The sequence below is a fragment of the Dunckerocampus dactyliophorus genome, chromosome 7, assembly GCF_027744805.1.
Source record: "Dunckerocampus dactyliophorus isolate RoL2022-P2 chromosome 7, RoL_Ddac_1.1, whole genome shotgun sequence".
Lineage (NCBI taxonomy): Eukaryota > Metazoa > Chordata > Actinopteri > Syngnathiformes > Syngnathidae > Dunckerocampus > Dunckerocampus dactyliophorus.
Genome location: NC_072825.1, coordinates 29,506,320 through 29,530,384, shown reverse-complemented (window position 1 = coordinate 29,530,384; position 24,065 = coordinate 29,506,320). Strand labels below are relative to the sequence as shown.

General features: G+C 40.2%; 1 protein-coding gene across 3 annotated transcripts in view; it reads right to left on the bottom strand.

Annotated features, from left to right (window-relative positions):
* Positions 1-917: 917 nt before the first annotated feature.
* pitpnc1b (phosphatidylinositol transfer protein cytoplasmic 1b) overlaps positions 918-24,065 on the bottom strand; it is a 60,435-nt gene continuing 37,287 nt past the window's right edge. Inside the window, exons 8-11 of one of the 3 annotated variants that reach the window (XM_054781415.1) lie at positions 14,080-14,143; positions 9,401-9,478; positions 6,456-6,513; positions 5,672-5,799 (exon numbers count right to left, since the gene is read on the bottom strand). In XM_054781415.1, coding sequence (XP_054637390.1) covers positions 6,497-6,513; positions 9,401-9,478; positions 14,080-14,143 — 159 coding nt within the window. In that variant the 3' untranslated portion in view covers positions 5,672-5,799; positions 6,456-6,496. Of the gene's footprint in view, positions 5,800-6,455; positions 6,514-6,562; positions 6,789-9,400; positions 9,479-14,079; positions 14,144-24,065 lie in introns of those variants that run through there. The other 2 variants (XM_054781413.1, XM_054781414.1) reach the window with 2 other exon arrangements.

The window sequence follows — 24,065 nt, the reverse complement described above, 5'->3', positions numbered from 1 at the left end:
ATACACATACACAGCATTTGAACATTCACATACTGAGATAATGTGACATAACACAACATTCATTCATTTTCTATGCCGCTTAATCCTATAACATAACATAAAAACATTACATAGTACAACCTTGACAATTATCAGCCTCTACCTGTCCATTCACATAAACACATTAGAAAAATGCCTATCCTTTCATATACACATGTAACGCAAACAACTGTCTGTCCACTCACATACACACAGGACGAAAACGTCCTCCCTCCCATTCATACACATACAGTACAACGTAAATGTATGTCTGTCACTTCATATCCACAAGGTGTGAACATCCACCTGTCCTTTCACGTACACACATAAATTAACGTCTGTCCTCTCACGTACACACGCAAATGCATGTCTGTCCTTTCACGTACAGGCGTAAATGCACGTCTGTCCTTTCACGTACAGGCATAAATGCATGTCTGTCCTTTCGTGTACAGGCATAAATGCATGTCTGTCCATTCGTGTACACACACGTGTACATTAAACTTGACTATCGTATACAAACACAATGTCTACGTACGCGTATGTCTATTTACACACAATGTAAACATCTGACTGTGGTTTTGTGTAAAATAATGGTTGTTGATCATGTGTTAGGAAGCCCGAGGTAGGAGACGGATGATTTGAATGCCTTCACGGTATATTTGGAACTGCAGCGATGCAGTGAATACATACAATACTGTACACACACGCGCACGCACGCACTCAATGTTCATTCTGTATCCCTGCCATGCAGAGAAATCAGCGGTGAGGGGCCCAGTCACACATGACCGGCCTGCTTTCACGTGCACTGCTGGCTGGTTCCGCACGGGACCGGCGGTGTGAAATCAGTAACTGGCTGGCACACTCTCCATCCATGCGGGTCAGTACTGATCAAACACGCTTGATAATGTGGACCGGGAGTCCATTTTCTCACCTATCTATGCGCATTTCACAGCAGCAGCCAATCATTGGAAAGAAATTGCATTTATTGGAAGAAATACACCATGTCATTTCCTGATACATTTCCCATATGATTCATGAAAAAATGATGCTACATGTTCGTGTTTATGCACATACAACATCAGCTGGAAAGAGAACCCTTAGTCTGAAGCTGATCATCTTGTCAATGGCTACATTATTGACTCATAATTGAAGTTTAGCCCCAGCCTGACCCATTTCCAGCTCTCAAAGAGCCAATACCACACTTCAGTGCCGTATGCCAATACACCTGGCGTGACCTATTGGCCGATCCATAGCATTGACAGCCTTCCTCATTAGATCCACTCTATTAAACACCACATGCATCTAGCTGGGGGCTGCAGGCTGGGGGCTGTGGCGTAGTGCTGGAGCCCTGCTGGTGGTCTGACATTGCAGTGCACTGCCTTTTACCTCCACCAAGGTCATACTTTGGCTGCGTCACCCTTGGTTATGCTGGTCCGGAACAGTAAAAAAAAAAAAGATATCTACTGCACACGGGTTATTTCTATATTCTGCTATTTTAGATTTGGTAAAAAAAAAACCCTCGAAAATACACTTATAAAGAGCATTTTTGTCACACACAAAAGAAGAGACAACACTTCCTTTTCTCTTCCTGATATGGCATTTCTGCATGGTTTTCATGTTATTAAAGGAGGATGAGTACCGTTCATGTTTGAACCCATATGGTGTGGACAGTAATCAGTCGGGTTGGGGGTGTGGTTTGTATCCAAGTGTTCTCAAGCGCTATAAAGAGAAGTTCCATCTTTGGCAAGCATCCTGCTGTGAGCGGTTGGAGAAGTCCTGCCCGAGACCAACCACCGCGTGTTTCTTGCAACTGCTACAAACGTACCGATACCCAGTACGTGGGAGCAGTGGTGTTTGTTTATGTCAGAGTTGCTGCGCCAGATAGCGATACACGATGTAACAAACACATGGACAACACAAAAGAGAAAGGTGATGAACCGTACCGAGACAAGGGTGCGAGACCTCCCAATTTTACAGCTTAAAGAGAAGGCGTCCTTAGGCCTGTCATGATAACAAATTTTGCTGGTCATTACTTATGCTACAAATTATCGGCGATAATCGATAGTATCAACATTTTGACAATTTTTTTGTTAATTGTCATGAGAGGTATAATTCCCAAGTATAGGGTACCTGCGTGAGCCACATTAGTTGCCTGTATAGACCCTGTCTCTGTCTGACCCTTCCTCTTTTCTGACCTATAAGTGTTGTTACAGTGTTGTATTCTCGTGTTAAATGATGACAACAGATAATGAGGATTGCACATTTGCAAGGGAGACCTGAAAGCAGTTTTGGACGTCTCTGCACGCTGTGTTTTAAACTTACCGGAGCATGTTCACACCATCCACAGTCAAACATAGCACATGTCACCAGTGTTGCCAAATTGGCGATTTTGTGGCTAGATCTGGCGACATTCCAACCCCCCTTGATGACATATTTTCTCAAAAGCGACCAATATAGCGACGTTTCCTGGCGTTGTTGGGGAGTTTTATAATACGGTGAAAGCATGTATTTGCTCTGCATTTTGTGTTCTCACTGCGCAGCGGCGGGTGCTGTTGACAGGTAAGCCTCACCCAAAGGCAGTCACAAGCAATGATGTGGAGCTCTACACATCCAGACTGCAAATGAATTGCAATTACATACAGTATATTCACCAGAAGAGTGTGCTACTCACGAACCACACCTAGTCTTGTTAACGTGAGCCATAGAATAAACACAGCATAATCTGATGTTCACTGGTCAATGTGCTAATTTTAAGAAAGTTCTCAATAGCCAACGTGTGATGGGAGAACTTTGAGATAACATATTAAAGTGATTTTATTTTCATGAAATGGACAATTTTAAATGAACAAATCAAGAATCAAGTGTATTTGTAGTTCTAAACGTAATTAAGGTGTTTTTACTCCATTTTTTTGTCTCTCCTACGAGGTTGTGCTTTTTTGCTACAGCATTTTACATCATATGCAAATGATATGCAAATTAGATGACATCATCCATTATATTTGTGCGTACAAAAATGACATTTTAGTGGTACGGATGTCTGATATGTTTCTACACACCACGATGCGTCCAGGTGTCATGTCAGGCATTAAAAGCTTCTTCTTTAAACAGGTAGATTTTATTGTATCCATACACTTAAAAATGCGACTTATTTCAGCTTCCGTAGCGTTAATTTGTCTTCGGTGTGTCTTTGATGTGTCTGTGTGCGCTTAGGGTGCGTTCACACTTTGTCATGTTTGCTTCGGTTCAATCAAAATCTGCTTGTTTTTTTGTCTCTTGTGAATGTGACCATCCAAACCCTCTTAAGCAGTCCCGGTCCAAAGTTTTGAGCTCCTACATGACCAAATACACAGACCGGTGTTAAAATGGCAGCAAAAAGCATGCACAAAGATGAGTCTATTCCAAAAAGTCCTGCAAAAACCAAAATGTACCAAAAGCAAAGCAAAGTTTTCCCTTAAGAAATAATGTCAATCCAATGAACCCGCTCCAGAAAACTAACCCTATTAACAAAAAAAATGGATCTAATAAAATGGATAAATGAACATTTAACATCACTTTTACCTTTGATGACTTGTTGGCAAAATGGTGAAAAGCGGAGAGGAAGGAAGGTAGGTGAAAAAGAGGCAGAAATCTACACAAAAAAACCCAACTTCTCAACATCTTCCATCGGTTGTGGTCTCTGCTTCGGAACACCTTTGCCCTTTAGCAACGTTAGCTTCCTGGATTTCTTCTTTCTTCGTCTTGACTTGCCATACATCTTGGCGAAATCGGAAACGTCTGCAAAAATGTTCGTCAAAAAGCGAGTTGTACGAAAAGGCCGGTGTATGTAAACTGAGGTCGGACTTTTGGCTTGTGTGAGACAACAGCGCTCTTTAAAGTCTATTTTACAAGCTTTGTGTGAAATCTTAGGTAAGATTAAGGGGTGTCCAAAGGTTTCTCTACCAGTGAGGGCCACATAGTAAAAAATGAAAGGCTGTAACTTTGCCACTTTGATTTTGTAAAGCCATATGCTAACAAGTTATACAGTATATATTTCAAGAAAAAAAGCGCATCTCAGCTTTTTTTTTTTTGTAGGTGAACACATTATTAATATCAACTTCTGTTTTCCACATTTTTGCTGTTGGTTATTAAAATGTTATCTTTCTTCTTAAAATAAGGTTAATAAATTTTCAATTAATACGCGTATATATGATAATTATATTATAATATATCTCTTTAGTCTCATAATATTATACATTTTCCCCCAACTCAATTGTCCAAAAATTGCAACTTTATTTTGTTTTAACATTTTTTTTTAATATTCTTTTCTTTAATTATTTCAACTCTATGCTACTAACATGATAATATTTCTCCTCATATTAAAAATTTATTCTTGTACAATTTTGACTTTTTTCTTGTTAGAATATGACTATTTTCTCCTATTTTGACTTTTTTTTGTAAAATTCCTTTTGCTTTTTCTATTTCTGAAGTTGTTTTATTTTTATTCTACAACTATTTCAACTTTCTTATTATAAATTTACGTCTCCTATTTATGACTTAGCAAAATTGCAACTTGAAACAAACAAACTTTTTTTTCTTTAATTATTTCAACTCTACACTACTAAACTTTTTCCTCATATCACTTCATTCTTGTAAAATTACAACTTTTTCATGATAGGTCACAACTTTTTCTTTTATCTACCATTTAATTACTGCACATTTTTCCTTTTTTTTTTTTTAGTTTTCCAAATATTTTCTATATTTCCTTCTTAAATAAGGTTTGCAAATGTTCTTTCGGTAATATTATGAGAACACTTAATTCCAATAATATTATAACTTTTCCCCCAACTTAATTTTCCAAACATGACAACTTTATTTTTTTTGTTTGTTTCTTAGAATATTATGACTCATAACATACTTTTTAATTTAATTATTTCAACTCTATGGTAACAAATAGTATTTTTCCTCATAATATTATCAATTTATTCTTGTAAAATTCCAGCTGTTTCTTCCATTTCTGCAGTTTTTTTAAAAAAAAACATACAACTATTTCATTGTTTGTTTCATTTGTTCCCATAATATTTTGACTTTATTCTTGCTGCATTATAATTTTTTCTGAAAACCAATTTTACAAAAAAATTACTTTATTTGTTGTTTAGTTTGTTTGTTTTATTATGGCTTAAAAAAAACATCTTTTTTCTTTGATATTTCAACTTTATGCTACTAAAATGCGGCTATTTTTTCTCAAAATATATTATTCTTGTAAAATTACAACTTTTTCTTTTCTTCCTAATATATTCTCATAAAATTACTGCAGATTTTTCCATTTTTTTCCTTTTTTAGTTTAAGAATGTGGTGCGGGCCAATAAAAAAAACAGCCATGTGCCGCAAATGGCCCCAGGGGCCACACTTTGGACACCCTAGGGTTACGATCTTTATGGATATGTGTGCTGGGCCGGATCAAAATAAATAAGATACTTACATAGTTGCTGTTGTTGTTGTTAATGTTTGCTAAGTTGGGCCAAAGAAGACGGAAGAAGGAATGAAGTTGAAAGTGAGATCTTGAGGAGTATCTTTCCCACTTTTGACGTTGTCCTTAATTTGTCAGGGATCATGCATAATGTGTGTGTGTGTGTGTGTGTGTGTGACGTCATTCAGGGTTGGAGTTAAGACGGACGGGGCCCTTCTGCACGGTGGAGCTCGCCGAGGGGGCGGGCGATGCAGAAGCCGTCATCTTCTTGAGGGAATGCTCATCCGTCACCGACATGGAGCGAGAGAAGACGGGGGCGCGGGGGGTGGGAGCCCCTGGAAGCCACACAAAAGAAAAGGGACATTTGTCTTGGTTATTGCCAGCGTTTGTTGTGTTCGCTCACTAGATGGATGAGTGGCCCGACAAAAGACAAAGAAAAAGCAGCTGAAATCCTTCTTATTCTATCACAACACTGTCAGTCCGTTCACATACACACTTTCATGTCACCCTGTCACTTCACATACTGGTACACTCCTAATGTAACTGTCCACTCATATACACTCATAGTGGAAACATACGTCTGTCCATTCACATATACACAACGTGCAACCTTCTGTTTATTCACATGCACAGTTAATGTAAACTTCTGTCTGTCCATTCACATACACTAATTACTAAATTTATGTCTGTCCACTCACATACACAAATTACGGAAATAATCTGTCCTTTCACGTACACAAATGATATAAAGTTCAGTCTGTCCATTCACGTACACAAATGATATAAACATCTGTCTGTCCATTCACTTACGCAAATGATAAAAACATCGGTCTGTCCATTCACACACACTAATTACAAAATTTATGTCTGTCCATTCACATACACAAATTACGGAAATAATCTGTCCATTCACGTACACAAATGATACAAACATCTGTCTGTCCATTCACTTACGCAAATGATATAAACATCTGTCTGTCCATTCACTTACGCAAATGATGTATACTTCTGTCCATCCAAATGATATAAAGTTCAGTCTGTCCATTCACCTACACAAATGATATAAACATCTGTTTGTCCATTCACTTACGCAAATGATGTATACTTCTGTCCATCCATTCACATACACAAATTACGGAAATAATCTGTCCATTCACGTACACAAATGATATAAACTTTAGTCTGTCCATTCACATACACAAATTACGGAAATAATCTGTACATTCACGTACACAAATGGTATAAACTGTCTGTCCATTCACTTACGCAAATGATGTATACTTCTGTCCATCCAAATGATATAAAGTTCAGTCTGTCCATTCACCTACACAAATGATATAAACATCTGTTTGTCCATTCACTTACACAAATGATGTATACTTCTGTCCATCCATTCACATACACAAATTACGGAAATAATCTGTCCATTCACGTACACAAATGATATAAACTTTAGTCTGTCCATTCACATACACAAATTACGGAAATAATCTGTACATTCACGTACACAAATGGTATAAACTGTCTGTCCATTCACTTACGCAAATGATATAAACTTCTCTCCATTCACATAAACGAATTAGGGAAATAATCTGTCCATTCACGTACACATAGTGTAACCTTCTATTTGTCCATTCACATACACACATGAAATGTGGCCTTCTATTGGTCTATTCACATACAAACCGTAAACATCTGTCGTCCATTCATACATTACATACACATAATGGAAACATCTGTCTATTCACACATTCATACACACATATAACATTAACATGGTCAGTAGATTCACGTGCACAGCTAAAGGAACTTTCTGTCTATTCACATACACATAATGTCATGTAATCTCTTATCACACACACAATGTAAAAATGTTTGTCTATCATCATACACACATAACATGCTATATGTATCAGTTGTAGTCTGTTGGGGGTCAGGGTGCCACATGGTGAGCTGCTGTAGCTTTGAGCAATGACTGCACATTTGTTACACCGTAATGACTCATCTTTCCCACACACACGCAGGAGTACGATGGACGGGATTCCACTTCTGATATTGCTCAAATCAAACTGATGTTTACCACATAAACCAGCAGGGGGCAGGGTGCCCACACACGCACACGAGGCCCCCAGCAGGTCTTACATTTGCAGTAAGTGCTGCAGTGTCTGCTTATTTGTGTTGTGAAGTCTGGTGACGGGATGGGGAAGTTCAGCAGGTGGCTGCATTACACTGTTTATGACAGCCACGCCGCAGCGACATTATCACTTCATGAACCAGCCTGCACCCCACTCCCCTCCCCTCCCAACCCCCCCAACACCACACTCTGTTGTGTTGCCTCCTGACTGCTCTTGCCTCTCCTCCTCTCTCCTGCACATGCACAGCAGCCATCTGGATACTTGTGCTGCTGCTCAAAGTATCCTCTCCTCACCATCGCCATCATTCATTCACACAATCATCCTGGCATTCCGACATGGTGGCACAAACACATTCATTGATTCACACAATCATGCAGCCATTCACACATGCATTAATTCACACACACACACACACGCACGCACACGCACACACACGCGTGCACACACAATCGTCCTGTCACACTGAAATGGCGGCACAAACACATTCATTCATTCACACAATCATGCAGCCATCCCCACATTCACTCATTCACACACACACACACACACATTCATGCTGACATGACGGCACAAACGCATTAATTCATTCATTCACACAATCATGCAGCCATTCCCACATTCACACGATCATTCATTCATTCACTAACACACACACACACACACACACACACACACACACACACACACACGCACACACACACACTCAGTCATTCTGTTACCCTGACATGGCGGCACAAACACATTCATTCATTCATTCACACCGTCACACAATCATCACGCTGACACAAACATGTTCATTCATTCATTCATTTACATAATCATGCAGTCATCCCCACATTCATTCATTCACAGACACACAATCCTGTCATGCTGACATGGCGGCACAAACATGTTCATTCATTCACCCTCACATTCACACAAACAATCATGCTGACATGGTGGCACAAACGCATTCACTCAATCACACAATCATGCAGCCATTCCCACAATCATTCATTCATTCACTCACACGCACAATCATGCTGTCACGCTGACATGGTGGCACAAGCACACTCATTCATGAATTCATTTATTCACACAATCATGCAGTTATCCCCACATTCACACATTCTTTCATTCACACACACAATCCTGTCGCCCTGAATTAGCGGCACAAACACATTGATTCATTCATTCACACAATCATGCAGTCACCCCCACATTCACTCATTCATTCACACACACAATCATGCTGACATGACGGCACAAATGTGTTCATTCACTCACTTATTCATTCATTCACACAATAATCTTGTCATGCTGACATGGCAGCACAAATGCATTCATTCATTCATTCATTCACACAATCACGCTGTCATTCCCACAATCATTCATTCATTCACTCACACGAACAATCATGCTGTCACGCTGACATGGTGGCACAAGCACATTCATTAATTCATTTATTCACACAATCATGCAGTCATCCCCACATTCACACATTCCTTCATTCACACACACAATCATCCTGTCGCCCTGAATTGGCGGCACAAACACATTCATTCATTCATTCATTCAAATCATTCATTCATTCAATCATGCAGTCATTCCCACATTCATTCACACACAATCATCCTGCCATGTTGACATGGCGGCACAAACACATTCATTCATTCACACAATCATGTAGTCACGTTGACATGGCAGTGCAAACATTCAGGTCTGATGTGAATTTCTCATCCTTTGATTGGAATATGAAACGTCCTGATGAACATTCAGGAATACAGGTGATGTGGGGGGTGGGGGGCATCATAGTGCTTACCTGCGTGTGGTTTGACTTTGCTGTTGGTTTTATCTTGCATCTCCCGTTCGTAATCTCTCACCTCCTCCAAACTTAGTCCTGCAATACAGTAGATGACGCAAACACCAAAATGAATAATATAGAATATCTCTAATGTACACTTGTGTAAGATAGTAGAAAAGTTCATGCTAAGTTAATATACAGTAATATAGTATTGTATAGCATGTAGTATAGTAGAATAGTGAATGCTACGCTAATATACAGTATTATAGTATACCTGTAGTATAGTATAGTACAGTGTAGTGTAGTGTAGTGTAGTAGAAGAGTATTTGCTGATGGATGGCAGGCATACCCAACTGGCAACCTGCGACCCCTGGTGGGCACTCAGCTGGACCACCTGCAGTTTGCTTACCGGCCTCGGATCGGAGTGGACGACGCAGTGATCTACCTGCTGCACAGATCACTGCTACACCTGGAGGGCAGCGGGAGCGCTGTGAGGGTCATGTTTTTTGACTTCTCCAGTGCCTTTAACACCATCCAGCCGTCACTACTCAGAGTGAAGATGGAGAGTGTGGGAGTGGACCAACACCTGACTGCATGGATTATAGACTACCTCACCAACAGACCACAGTATGTGAGGCTCCGTCACTGTGTGTCTGACATGGTACTCTGCAGCACAGGTGCCCCTCAGGGTACGGTGCTCTCCCCTTTCCTCTTCACCCTCTACACCTCGGACTTCACACACAACTCCACACAGTGTCACATCCAGAAGTTCTCCGATGACACAGCCATTGTGGGTTGTGGGTTGTGTTTCAGAGGGGAATGATCTGGAATACAGGACGGTCATCAGGGACTTTGTCAGTTGGAGTGAGCTTAACCAGCTGCAACTCAACACCAGCAAGACAAAGGAGATGATCATTAACTTCCAGAGGAAAACATCCCATTTCACACCGGTGAACATCCAGGGAGCGGACATAGAGTTGGTAGACAGCTACAAATTCCTGGGTGTTCACCTGAACAACAAACTGGACTGGTCCGTCAACACCCACGCCCTCTACAAGAAGGGCCAGAGTCGCCTCCACCTGCTGAGGAGACTGAGGTCCTTTGGTGTGTGCAGGACTCTTTTACGGACCTTTTATGACTCTGTGGTGGCCTCAGCCATCTTCTATGCTGTGGGCTGCTGGAGAGGGGGCAGCACGGACAGGGACAGGAGCAGGATCAATAGACTGATCAGGAGAGCGAGCTCTGTCCTGGACGGTCCTCTGGACTCCGTGGAGGAAGTGGGGGAGAGAAGGATGTTGACTAAGCTGACATCCATCATGGACAACACCTCTCACCCGCTACATGACACTGTTGTTTCCCTGGGCAGCTCCTTCAGCAGCAGACTGTTACACCCACGGTGTAAGAAGGAGAGGTTCCGCAGGTCCTTCATACCGACCGCTGTCAGGCTCTATAACACCTGCACCACCTGAACCATGTTGTAGTCACTATGTATTCTTTACACTGTACTCTTTACTCGCGTATCTTGCTTGCTGCTGTAACAAGTAAATTTCTCCGCTGTGGGATAAATAAAGTACAAATACAAATACAAATGGTGGCCTGTGAATGACATCACAGTGACCTGCCAGTTCACATCAAAACACTTGAAAACATGGAAGCAATTCACATTTTGCAGAACCATTCCTAAAAACACCAACATACTCTTTGACCACTGTTTTTGCAGCACATTCTTAAAAACAGCAAAGCACTCTTGTCATGAACAATCTTTGATTGGATGCTTTGCAGAAGGTCCTTCAAAACAGCAGAGTGCTCTGTCATATACAAGATCTTTGACTACTGTTATTGCAGTAGTTCCTCAAAAACAGTAGTGTACTCTTGCAGTAAGACATTAAAAACAGCAGCAGCCCTGTCATATAGAGGATTTTGACTAGTGGTGTTGCAGTAGGTCCTTAAAAACAACAGAGTGCTCCTGTCATGGACAAGATCTTTGAGTGCTTAAAAACAGCCGTGTGTGTGTAGATACACGTGTGTGTACAGTCGTCCCTGATTTATGGCGGGCAGTTGGTTCCAGACCTGATCGCAGTAAGTGAATTCAGTATTAACAAATGGAATATAAATCTGTTTATGACCTTTTAAATACCCAATTACCCAATATAGTAGACATAATAAGAGAAAATAAGACATATAAGACATGGAAAACCTGTTTTACCTTCTAAATACGCTTTTTAACATAATTAGAGCCCTCTAGACTTGAAATAACACCCCTATAGTCACCTTTACACTCCTGTTACCCAATATACAAATAACAAGACATATATAAGACATATACGACAGAAAACCTGTTTACCACCTTCTAAATATGCCATTTAACATGAAATAACACCCCTAGTCACCTTTACACTCCCATTACCCAATATAGTAGACATAATAAGAGAAAATAAGACATCTTAGACATAAATAAAATAAGATATACTGACATATTAGCATAGACAGGTGGCTCTTGTCTCTTCAATGTAACGTTACTGACATCTAGAGACCAGTGCAGAATACTACTCTACTGCGGCTGTGTGTTAATATGCATATATTTTGACTAAAAATAGACCATATTTAACCACGAAACAGCAATCATTAATTCATTCGTTCATTTTAGAAAAAGGGCGCTAGAGTGAGGGTGCGATGTTGGAACGGCGATGTAGCGAGGGACGACTGTATGTCATTGATGGGCGTATTGTGATGTGTGATGAATAGCTTAACGGAATACGTTGCCTGAGGAAGGCCAATCTCCTTCCTGAGCACTGATGTGCCCTGGAGCAAGGCACTGCACTGTGTCACTCTGACGTGCCCCTCCCCCCAATGATACATGCTGCACTGCGCACGTGTGGCAGGATTTTGTGTGTGTGAGAAATGCAATAATGCCAAAAAAAAAAAAAAAATTCAAATTGAATTTAGCCCACAGGGATGATAAAGAATAGCTAATTACGATTTCAATTACGACTAACATCTGTTCCATGAGCACGGGATATGTCTTCCCACATGATTATTTAAGAAATGAGGCGCTGCTGGCTATGTGGCTACAGGTTAAATAACTGGCTGCCACATGTAATTATGCAATGGAATGCTTTGAAATATTTCTTTAGTTGCATTCGGATGGTGACAGGGTGATGGAAGCCTGTTTCCACCACTGAAGGAAAAAAATATCCCAATTGTAAGTCATCATGAGATAAAAAGTCGAAATTATGACACAAAAACTCAAAATAATAACAGCCTGGAGATCGCGAAGACCTGGGTTCGATTCTCCCCTGTGGAGTTTGCATGTTCTCCCCGTGCTAACCACTAGACCACCGTGCGGCCGATAAGAAAGTCATCATTATGAAAGGAAGTCAAAATTATGAGATAAAAACTTACATTTATGAGATAAAAATTTGATAAAAAGTCAAAATCATGAAATAAACAGTCATAATTATGAGATAAAAACTCATATTTATGAGATAAAATGTATAATTATGAGATCAAAAGTCATAATTATGAGATAAGTCAAAATTACGAGATAAAAAGCTATGATTGTGAGATGAAAAGTCAAAATTATGAGATAAACAGTCAAAATCATGAAATAAAAAGTCATGAGACAAAAAGGCAAAATTATGAGATAAAATTTATAATTATGAGATAAAAAGTCATAATTATGGCATAAAAGTGAAAATTCTCAGATAAAAACTCAAAATTATGAAATAAAAAGTCGTATAAAATAGACAATTATCGCTAAATCGATTAATTGAACGATAAAAAAAAAAAACGTAGTCGATAATTATGCCTGACATGTGCATGTACACGCGTCTGTTTCATCTGCTTGTCTCTCTGTACCAACACAGGCTGGATGACATGAGGGTTCACTCTGCATGTGTGTGTGCTCATTGGTTCTACAGTGGAATGAACGAAGAGAGAGTCATTCATTCTTTGTGGAGGCGGGGCTACTAGTGAGTGGAGACAGAGTGCTAGCAGCAGAAGCAATGTTTTTTAAGGCGAACATAACAGTCCCAGTGTGGGAATATTTCGGTTTTAAACAGAATGAACAATGTCTGCACATGAGCACCGACGACCGACACCGACAGTTTTCCCAACTGGAAAAAAAAACTACCGATGGAGGTGATGCGGGCAGTGGAGCCTTCGTCCCGACAGTCAACACTTACTGAAGTGTTTGGGCAACAAAGTAAATATAAACAAAATAGTACACACAAATAGTGCATAATCACAGTGTCGTTTGCTATATGTTAAGACTTCCTGTTAAGGAATAACACCCAATGTTCATTATTTATTCAAGTGCATTTTTAAAAATGTTTTGGGTTAAAAATTTAAGTTTATTGCTTTTGATACAATGTACTGGCATTATTATGCCACATAATTAATAAAACATTGCCTAAAGAAAATTTTGTCAATAATATCGATTATCAACAATAATTTGTGGGACAATTATCAACCAGAAAAATGTATCGTGACAGGCCTAGTATGTCATAATTTCAACATTTTATCTATATATTACAGATATTTTTTTCTTTCAGTGGCGAAAATGGGCTTCCATACAGGGTAGTTGATCTTATTTAGTAAAAAATTAGCATAGGGGATCAAATTGAGCAACTTTCCATTGACCTACCTGCCATTTGTTTAGTTGCATTGAGGTGGTGACAGGGATGAAATTGACCTACCGTGCCATTCGTCCAACCACGCCACTGCTTGCCTGTGGCCCACCAGCAGGATGTCCCGGATGTTCTGAAAAGATGACAGACGGGGCAATAAACACGCTGCACAGCATTCCCTGAAACGCTGGGGTTGATGGAAACTGGGCGTGGCTTTGGTTGCTATTGTTCCATGCTGGCATGCTGCTATTAAGCTTTGGCACTGAAAAAAAAAAAAAAAAAAAGCTTTGGCACTGAAAGGAAATGTTGCAATTGTAGAAAATATGGATACAAGTACTGGATCTGAAAAGGTTTCCATTGATAAATACAACATAACAACATGTACTGGGATCTTTTTTCTAATATGATGTGTTTTTCAATGTCAGTCTTCCTATCCATCTTTTTTCACTGACATTTCTTTTATGCTTGTTTACATGCACAAATGCAATTGTTGTCTGAATTGATTGTTAAAAATAATACATGTAAACACTTGAATTAGGATGGGATGAAGAAAGCAGGTACCTTGGAGATGACACGTTCTCCCAACCTGCTGACCAGGGAGTCATGACTTAAAGTTGAGCTGCACTCTCTCTGCACTCATGTCTACTACATTGGGTAATAGGAGTGTAAAGGTGATTGTTGGGGGTGTTATTTCATGTCTAGAGGGCTCTAATAATGTTAAAAGTGAATTCAGAAGGTCATAAACAGGTTTTCTATGCTCTAACTATGAAAATATTCCATTTATAAATAGGGAATTCTACTGTGTGAACATTTCACTTATCACAGTGACGTCTGAAACCAATGAAGCGTCATAAAAGGACGTATTACTGTGTTTTATTTTTTTGCAGTGTTTTTTTTCCGTTTCTTTCTGTCGCACATTAACTTTAGCACTGACTTGTCTTCCTGTACATCAAAAGTACTTTTTACCTTTGATAATATTTCTTACGTTACTTATTGCAACTTCTTTCCTTACTGGGCGCATAAGAATAAACCTTGACCTCACTTGGAGGAGGAAAGGAATGTGGGAATGATTGACGTATTTGCGGTATCGTTATGTTTCATGATGTGACGAGCATATATACATCTATTCCTAGGCGGTGCAAATGGCTATGTGAAAATCAACTGGGAGTAAATCTTTGACATTTTCGCGTTGTATTATGCTTATCGGGTCTCATAACCTTTACTGCAGATCTTATCATGAGCCCTTCCCTTTATGGCAGCACAAAGACACAATGGGCTCAGGCACACTTGCAAGTGCATGAGGAAGTGGAAATGAAAATGTCTACCTCTCTCTCTTTCTCTCACAGCGGCAATCAACCAATGTTGTGATTGCTGGGTTGCAAGCACATGACCCTTTCCTGTCATGGGATGGGGTCAAACACTGAATATGAGCAACTACTACAAAGTTTGACAGATTAAAGATAACTGGCTCCCGTTGTGTGAGTGCATGGTGTGTTGCATGAAGACGCGTATAACCAAGCTTCAACATATAGCGCCTCTACCATGTCTATCTCCATTCTTACACCAAGTCAGTCTGCATGAATACATTCTTGTATGTGTCCTTCATCGTTTTTCCATGGGGGTGCAGCATATAAACTAGGGTGTCATATGATGTCATATCGATAAATCCAACAGCCTTAAAAATAGCTTAGATAACCGATAATTTAAAAAAAACGCAAGATTACCTGTACCCTGCAGGTGAGTAAATCAAGCGCTCCTTTTTTCTTTTGCCTGTGACGTTGGCGGCATGTTGTAAATTCCCTTGAGCTCACTAGTAATCAAACATTCACTGTTTCTGAGGAAGACATTTTGTGTGTTAGTTGTAGCAAATGCTCCGCAATGAGGGGACAAAAAAAAAACATCGCAAGCACAAAAAACCTTATCAGCCACGTGAAACGCCAGCGCCGCGGTGTTTCAGAAGTGCAAAAGCTTTGCCAGAGACCTCTGTGGTGTCACACCGGCTGCTTGGAGCATGTGTCCGAATATAGTGCAATTTGCTGGGCCACAGCAGGTGTCTCCCTGCCCTCTATACTCTGGTTCTCCTGATAGTAGTCAAGTGGTAGTAGTAATGTCATCATATTTGATTAGGACTAATCATCGGGTACAGTTGGTCAAATCCTAATTTGTTGCAGTCCTTCTTACCTCCAGCTGCGCACAAACTACACTTAAATCTAACTTTTAAAGAAGTAGATATATACAGTATATATATAAAAAAAGATGGTTGGTCCTGCGACTTATACTCTGGAGAGACTCTAGGCTTGTGTGCCAGCATCTGCTACTCCTATCACTTCTGTACCACTGAAAGTTTACAACGTAAACATCAACTCATAAAGACAACTGAAGAAACTGAAAGACGGAACACAAATGCCCCCAACAAGAAAATCATATTCTGCAGATGACAAGCTGCAAGTAAACCAGTTACCTTATGTTGTTTAGGCTATAGTTATCTGAATAACTTAATATGTTACGTTAACATATCCAATCCAATCCAATCCAATCCACTTTATTGATATAGCACGTTTTATAAACACTGCTTCCAAAGTGCTGCACAGACTAGTAAAACCATAAATAATAAGTCAAATTAAAAATGACTACAGTAAAAAACTAAAAGATCAAATAAAACAAAGAAACGTACAACAGTAAAATATTTAAAACAAGAAGTAAAAAGAATAAAGGCAATAAATCCATTATCAGTTGATTTTTGTTAACATTTCTCATCCAAAAAAGTTGTTTCCTAACAGAATGTGTTACAAACACATTCAATTTCTTTGACATCGATAAAGGTATGTACATGTAAATTGAACGTTATGTTGTCCTTGTGCAAAATTCAGGGCATGAACTTCCGTTTCTTGGAACTAGAATGCTCAGTAGCAGAGATGATACCTGGGTCCATCTCTTTTATGTCCTGATGGAATCTCTCCCCCTGCTCATCACTCACTGATGCCAAACTCTCAGGAAACCGATCCATATGTGAGAATACGTAATGCATTTCGATGCTCATGTTGCATGCAAGGTTTCTGAAAGCAGTCTGCATAGTGGTGACGAGTTCGGCAGAGTTCCTGGCCTTGTTGCTGCCAAGAAAGTTCTTCACGACCAGAATAAAAGCCTTCCATGCTTCCAGTTCCACTTCGTTCACTGAGTCTTCAAACTCAGGATCTCTGATGAACTGACGGATTTGAGGACGGCAACTTTCAACTTCTCTAGAGTTCATCCTGGAAAAGCATGACACAAGTAATACTGTATCTAGAGCTTTGGTCAACTGTTTAATCGAGCCGAGCTTGATGTGCAACGGTAGGAAGACTATCCTGTCTCTGTCCACCAGAGGATTGCTGATGACGTTCCACCAAGTCCTCCCGTACAGGCCAGTCCTTTTTGTGTAATGCTGAGCAGTGTCCCAACTATCCCACATGCACAAAAGCATGGGTACAAAAAATTCACCATCTTCAGGTCAACACAAATAAGCCACTCATGCTGATCATAACAAATGATCTCCAGCACATACACACATATTATATATATGTATATTTAAGATTCAAGATTCAAGATTCAAGAGAGTTTTATTGTCATGTGCATGGTAAAACAGCAGTTATACTATGCAATAAAAATCTTATTCTGTTCATTCTCCCACGAAAAGAAAGAAAACACATGAAAAAGAATAAGAACATAAGAAACATAAATACCAATAAATTAAGCAACAAAAACAGAAGAGACATTAATACAAATAAATAATACAAATAAATAAATAAATAAATAAAGTGCTATGAGTGTGTGCGTGTGTTGCGTGCGGCGTGTGTGAGTGCTCCGTTGAGAAGCCTGATGGCCTGTGGGTAAAAGCTGTTTGCCAGCCTTGTGGTCCTGGACTTCAAACTCCTGTAGCGTCTGCCTGACGGTAGGAGTGTGAATAATGAGTGTTGTGGATGTGTGCTGTCCTTGATGAGGTTGTGTGTTCTGCGTAGGACTCTAGATTTATAAATGTCTTGCAGTGAGGGGAGGGCTGCCCCAACAATGTTCTGTGAGGTCTTGATCACCCGCTGGAGTGCCTTCCAATCACGTGTTGTACAGTTACCGTACCAAACAGTGATGGAGGCGGTAAGGACACTTTCGATAGTGCATCTGTAGAAGCAACTCAGGATTGTGGTGGACATGCCAAATTTCCTCAGTCTTCTCAGGAAGTACAGTCTCCTTTGGGACTTCTTCAGAATTTGTTGGGTGTTGTGAGACCAGGTGAGGTCCTCGCTGATGTGTGTGCCAAGGAACTTGAAGGTTTTCACCCTCTCCACCTCAGTCTCATCGATAAACAGGGGTCTATGCGGCTCCTTTTCCCTTGTTCTTGGGTCGATGATCATCTCTTTAGTCTTATCTGTATTGAGAAGGAGATTGTTATCATGACACCAAGCTATGAGGTCCGCCACCTCTCTTCTGTATGATGTTTCAACACCATCAGTGATCAGGCCAATGACTGTAGTGTCATCCGCAAATTTAATGATGCTGGTGTTGTTCTGGGAGGCCACGCAATCGTAGGTGAAGAGCGTGTAGAGCAGCGGACTCAGCACACATCCCTGTGGGGTCCCAGTGCTCACAATTCTTGAGCTGGATGTGCGATTGTGGACTCTGACTGACTGGAGCCTGCCTGTTAGAAAGTTAAACACCCAGTTACAGCGGGAGGGAGACAGGCCAAGTGTGAGGAGCTTATTTGTGAGTTTGAGGGGGCAGACTGTATTAAAAGCAGAGCTATAGTCTATAAATAGCATTCTGACATATGTGTCCTGGCCCTGTAGGTGAGAAAGGGCTGTGTGGATGGCAGTGTTGACTGCATCATCCGTGGACCGGTTCTGGCGATATGCAAACTGTAGAGGGTCCACAGTTGCCGCCGGGATGCTCTTTTTGATGTGGGTCATGACTATTCTTTCAAAGCACTTCATAACAATAGGAGTGAGTGCTATAGGGCGATAGTCATTCAAGCAGGTCACGTTGCTCTTCTTGGGTACGGGCACTATGGTGGTGGACTTAAAGCAGGTCGGTACAGATGCTTGTGCAAGCGACAGGTTAAATATGTCAGCAAGCACATCAGCTAGCTCTGATGAGCAAACCCCAAGTGCACGTCCTGAGATGTTGTCTGGGCCTGCTGCTTTTCGTGGGTTTGTTTTGTTTAGAACCCTGCGCACATCAGCTGATGTCACCATGAGAGGTGAGTCCTGTGTGGTCCCCAAGTCCAGCCACCCTCTCTGCTCATCAGGAGTTTGGGAGTCAAAGCGGGCATAGAACTCATTCAGCTCATCTGGAAATGTGCTATGGCTGGACGTGGCTACGCTACTCCGCTGTCGATAGTCTGTGATGTGCTGGAGCCCCGCCCACATGCGCCGAGGGTCTGAGGTGGAATAGTAGCCCTCCAGCTTCTGTCTGTACTGTCTTTTGGCCTCTCGTATGGACCTCCTCAGGTCATATCTGGCCTTTTTGTAGTCATCAGCGGTGCCCATGACAAATGCAGTCGAACGAGCACGTAGCTTAGCCCTTACATCACAGTTCATCCACTGTTTTTGGTTAGGGTATTTTCTGTAATACTTGGTGGTGGTAACAGTCTCTATACATGTGCTAATGTAGCCAGTAACAGCAGAAGCATATTCATCCAAATCAACAGTACAATCTTCCCTCCCCGCTGCAGTTTTAAACACATCCCAGTTTGTGCAGCCAAAGCAGTCCTGAAGTACTTGATCAGTTTCTTCATTCCACACTTTAACTGCTGTACTTACAGGGGGAGCTTTTTTGAGAAGTTGTCTGTATGTTGGATAAAGGAATATAGAGATGTGGTCAGCCTTTCCAAAGTGGGGTCTTGGAACAGCCTTCAAAGCACCTTTCATGTTGCTGTAGACTTGGTCCAGGATGTTATTTTCCCTTGTGGGAAAGCTCACATGCTGGTAATATTTGGGGAGGACAGTCCTGAAGTTGCAGTGGTTGAAATCGCCAGATATAATGAATACAGCATCTGGGTGTTTGGTCTCGTGTTTATCAATGATGTCATGCAGGAGGCCTAGTGCGTTAGCAGAGTTAGCTCGTGGTGGGATGTAAACAGCAGTTAAATACACAGCGCTAAACTCACGAGGCAAATAAAAAGGTCTGCATTTCACCATCAGCAGCTCAATGTCCTGCGAGCAGTGCTTTTCCATCATCTGTACGTCTGTGCACCACCGTTTGTTTACGTAAACACAGACGCCGCCACCTCTGTGTTTACCAGACGCTAAAGTCCGATCTCCCCGGTAAGCAGCAAATGTTTCCAACTGGATCGCCGAGTCCGGTATATCCTCCGTCAGCCAGGTTTCTGTAAAGGTGAGGACACAGCATTCCCTGATCTCACGTTGAGCTGTAATCCTTGCTCTTAGTTCGTCCATCTTCTTTTCGAGAGAGCGGACGTTGGCTAGCAGCAGGCTTGGTAGCGGTGGCCTAGTCGCTCTAGCTTTTAGCCTAGCATGCAGGCCGGCCCGCTTGCCTCGTTTACGCCTCGGATGCTTTGCTCGCCGGGTATTCAGCTCACCAGGCCCGCAGGCTGCTGCGTTCTCCCGGCGCAGAAGAAAGGCAAAGTCTGAGAGGCTAAATGAAAGTTCATGGTGAACCCTGCCGATGTTCAAAAGTGTCTCTCTGTTGTAATGTATTGCGTGAGTGTGTTGAATGTCCAAAATGAGCAATAAAATAGCAAAAAATAGAAAAACACGGGAGAGTGTCACAGAGACATCTGCCACGGAGGGCGCCATCTTTGATCTGAGGATTTATTTTGTTTATATAGTTTAGTTCAATTCCAGCAAATGAAACGAACATTTACAAAAATGCAGAATAAAAAGAACACCACTTGAAAATGAGAGGGCAGAAGCAAAACTTATGAAGACGCCCTCTCGTGATCGTATAAAAAAATGTGATTATTAAATACACTTAAACACAAATACTGAATACTTGTATTAAATATAATGATGATAACAAAGTTAAAAATATTGAATTCACCAACACAAAATGAGATTGCATCGACAAAGACCAAAATTAAAATACATAAAATGTCGCAGTACACATCGTAATAGCTTGATAACATGTAATATAAAAATCGACATGAGAGTTGCACCAACAAATAACATTATTTGGTGCAGGATGTCGTTCACAGTGTTCCCTCGCTTTATCGTGGTTCACCTTTCGCTGATTTGCGGAATTTTTTTGGGCTTTTTTTTTTTAAATTATTACAGCTGTTACAGGGCCAAGCCTGGCGCTTTAAGAAGAACTGCATTGTGGGAAGTTGAGAGTCTCTGTCTGTCTCTCTCTCTTCTTCTCTGTCTGTCTGCACCGCCCATTGTTTTCTGCGTCCTGATTGGCTGTAGACCACTGTCAATCAACCTCCTTCATGTCCATGTCTGCTGTGTCATCGCTAGCTTGCTTGCTAGCTTGCAAATGAATATTTGGTTCCTCTTCAGCAGTATGTTTTAACAAGTATACAAAAACACTGCAGTACAGCGGAACGGCGCCAGGACGAAAAGGCACGGTCACAGGAGTGAAATGCGCGTGACTTAATCATTTCTTGTGTTGTTCATTAAAATTCAAAAGAAGGTTTGAACTTTTTTTGAGAGTGTCAAAACAAGAGAGAAATGTGAGAGAAAATGAGAAAAGTGTATAAAGTGTACGGTGAAGGGCTTTACAGCCTTAAAACGTATAATCATTGTAAAAAAGTGAATTTGGCTACTGGGCGGATTTCACTTATTGCGGGCTGTTTAAACCAGGGAACACTGTACATAAAATTGTAATTTCATAACATGTCTTTTTTTCCTCCTAATTTCAAATACAGTAGACGCCCCTACAACGTAAATAATCCGTTCCGAGAACGTTTATGTTATAGGGTTTTTATGTTATACGAAGCGTAAAATACATGTAAATAGCCTAATCCGTTAAAGATCTTCCCAAACTCACCCCTTTGGCCCTTCAAAATATTCAAAGTCCACCAAATATGGTGGGGAAATATAAGAAAACGTTAGCATAAACATAGTACAGTAACATTCCAATATACAATAAGGGAATAAATAAGATTACTGTAAATGAATAAAACTGAAAGGCGTCACCAAGTGTACAGTACTCTGCTAGTCTGAACTAACACCGACTTAAAAAAAACAAAAAAAACGTGCACCAACTTTAAATTTGCCAAAGTGAAACCCCTTTTTTATGTTTTCATGAAAGAAGTGAAGCTGTGCTTCAAATCAATATCCTCTGCTAATAACAAGAAAGCCCTCAAGATGATAAATCTGTGCTCCCACTTCAATATCCTTAATTCAATTTAATTTTCATTGCTCATGTCCCCTGGTGTAACTTACTTTAATTATTACTATTATTATTATTATCTTTATTTTTATTTATTTATTTATTTATCACTTTTCTGTTACGTTTTTTATTTCTTTAATCTCGATTTCTGTGTGATTTATTTTATGTGTTTTTGTTATCCAACTGTTATTTTTCAATGCCCATGGTTTGATGCACTGTTAGTGTAATTTGTAAGGCATTAATAAAGTTGATTGAAAAAACAAAGACGCTTTACGTTATATGGAATTTCTTACGTAATACGATGCAAAAACTTTACATAAATTCTTTACGTTCAGTGGAATTTACGTAAAAGGAGGTTTACGTTATGCAAGGTACTTCTGTACATACAATTTCACAATCGCGGTGCATGATCAAGAGGTAGTTCATTGAGACGGCTAGATTTTTGTAGTGGGGACTTTTTAATTTTGGATTTGAATAGTAGTTGCGACTTGATATCTTTAAAGGGATAGTTTGGATTTTCTGACATGAAGTTGTATGACATCTAAGCAGGTGTCATAACTAAGCAACTAAGCAGAACTACGTTCCTTGTCATGGAAATCCAACTGGAACTGGACTCGTGGGACCAAATGGGGGGGGTAACTCACTGTTGAAACAGTCCACTGCTGATGGGGATGCCATACAACTTCATGTCAGAAAATCGGAACTATTCCTTTAAGCTCCGATGTTAGTTTATTCCATAATTTGATTCCTTTTATTGAGATGCTGAGTGATTTTAGTGTTGTTCTGAAACATATTTGACAGAATTGGTTTGCTTGCCTTGTTGAGTAATTAGGTTGTTAAATGTGGAAGTGTTGCAGAATGTTGCGTGGCATTTGATTGATCAAAGTTTTGTGCATTACCAAAGATGTTTTCAGTTCAACGATATCTAAAATGTTCAAAAGTCTGAAGTTATTGAATAAAGGGGTTGTGTGATCACCCTTACCTGCGTACAAGAGTATTCTGATTGCTATTGTAATTATTTTACGTGGGTTAGTCTGATAGGCGTTACCCCACATTTCTGAACAATAATTTAAAGAAATAAGCAGCTGTACAGAATTTTGAGAGCGTTTTGATTAATCCGGTTCCTTGTGCGACACATTATGCCTAAAGTTTTTGAAAGTTTCGAGTGGGCAAGTGCAATATGTTGTTTCCCAGTTGAGATTATCGTCAATAAGTATTCCTAAAACTGTACTCACCCCTACTTTTTTTATCTTAGTGTGACAAATGTATACCTTCTCCCTTATTGTTCATTTGCTTATTATTAAATATCATATAGTTAGTTTTAGCTATATTAAGCAAAGGCTTATTTGCAGCGAACCAGTCGCAAAGTTTTTCAAGCTCAAAATCGGAGTTGGAGCAAAAAATACTTGTGTCATCAGCAAAAAGTATACATTTCAACATTTCCTACGTATTTGCGGTGTCATCAATATAGATGAGAAATAACTTTGGGCCTAGTGCTGATCCTTCAGGTACACCGCATTCTATTGGTAATTTGTGAGATTGAATGTTATTTATTTCTACTTGTATGTATTGAGTTCTATTGCTTAGATAACTCCTGACCAAATCATTAGCTGTTCCTCTTATTCCGTAATGCTCCAATTTTTTTAGGAAAATATTGTGATTTACAGTGTCGATTGCCTTTTTAAGATCAATAAATATTCCCGCTGTTATCAATCGTTTCTAAATATTTGTAG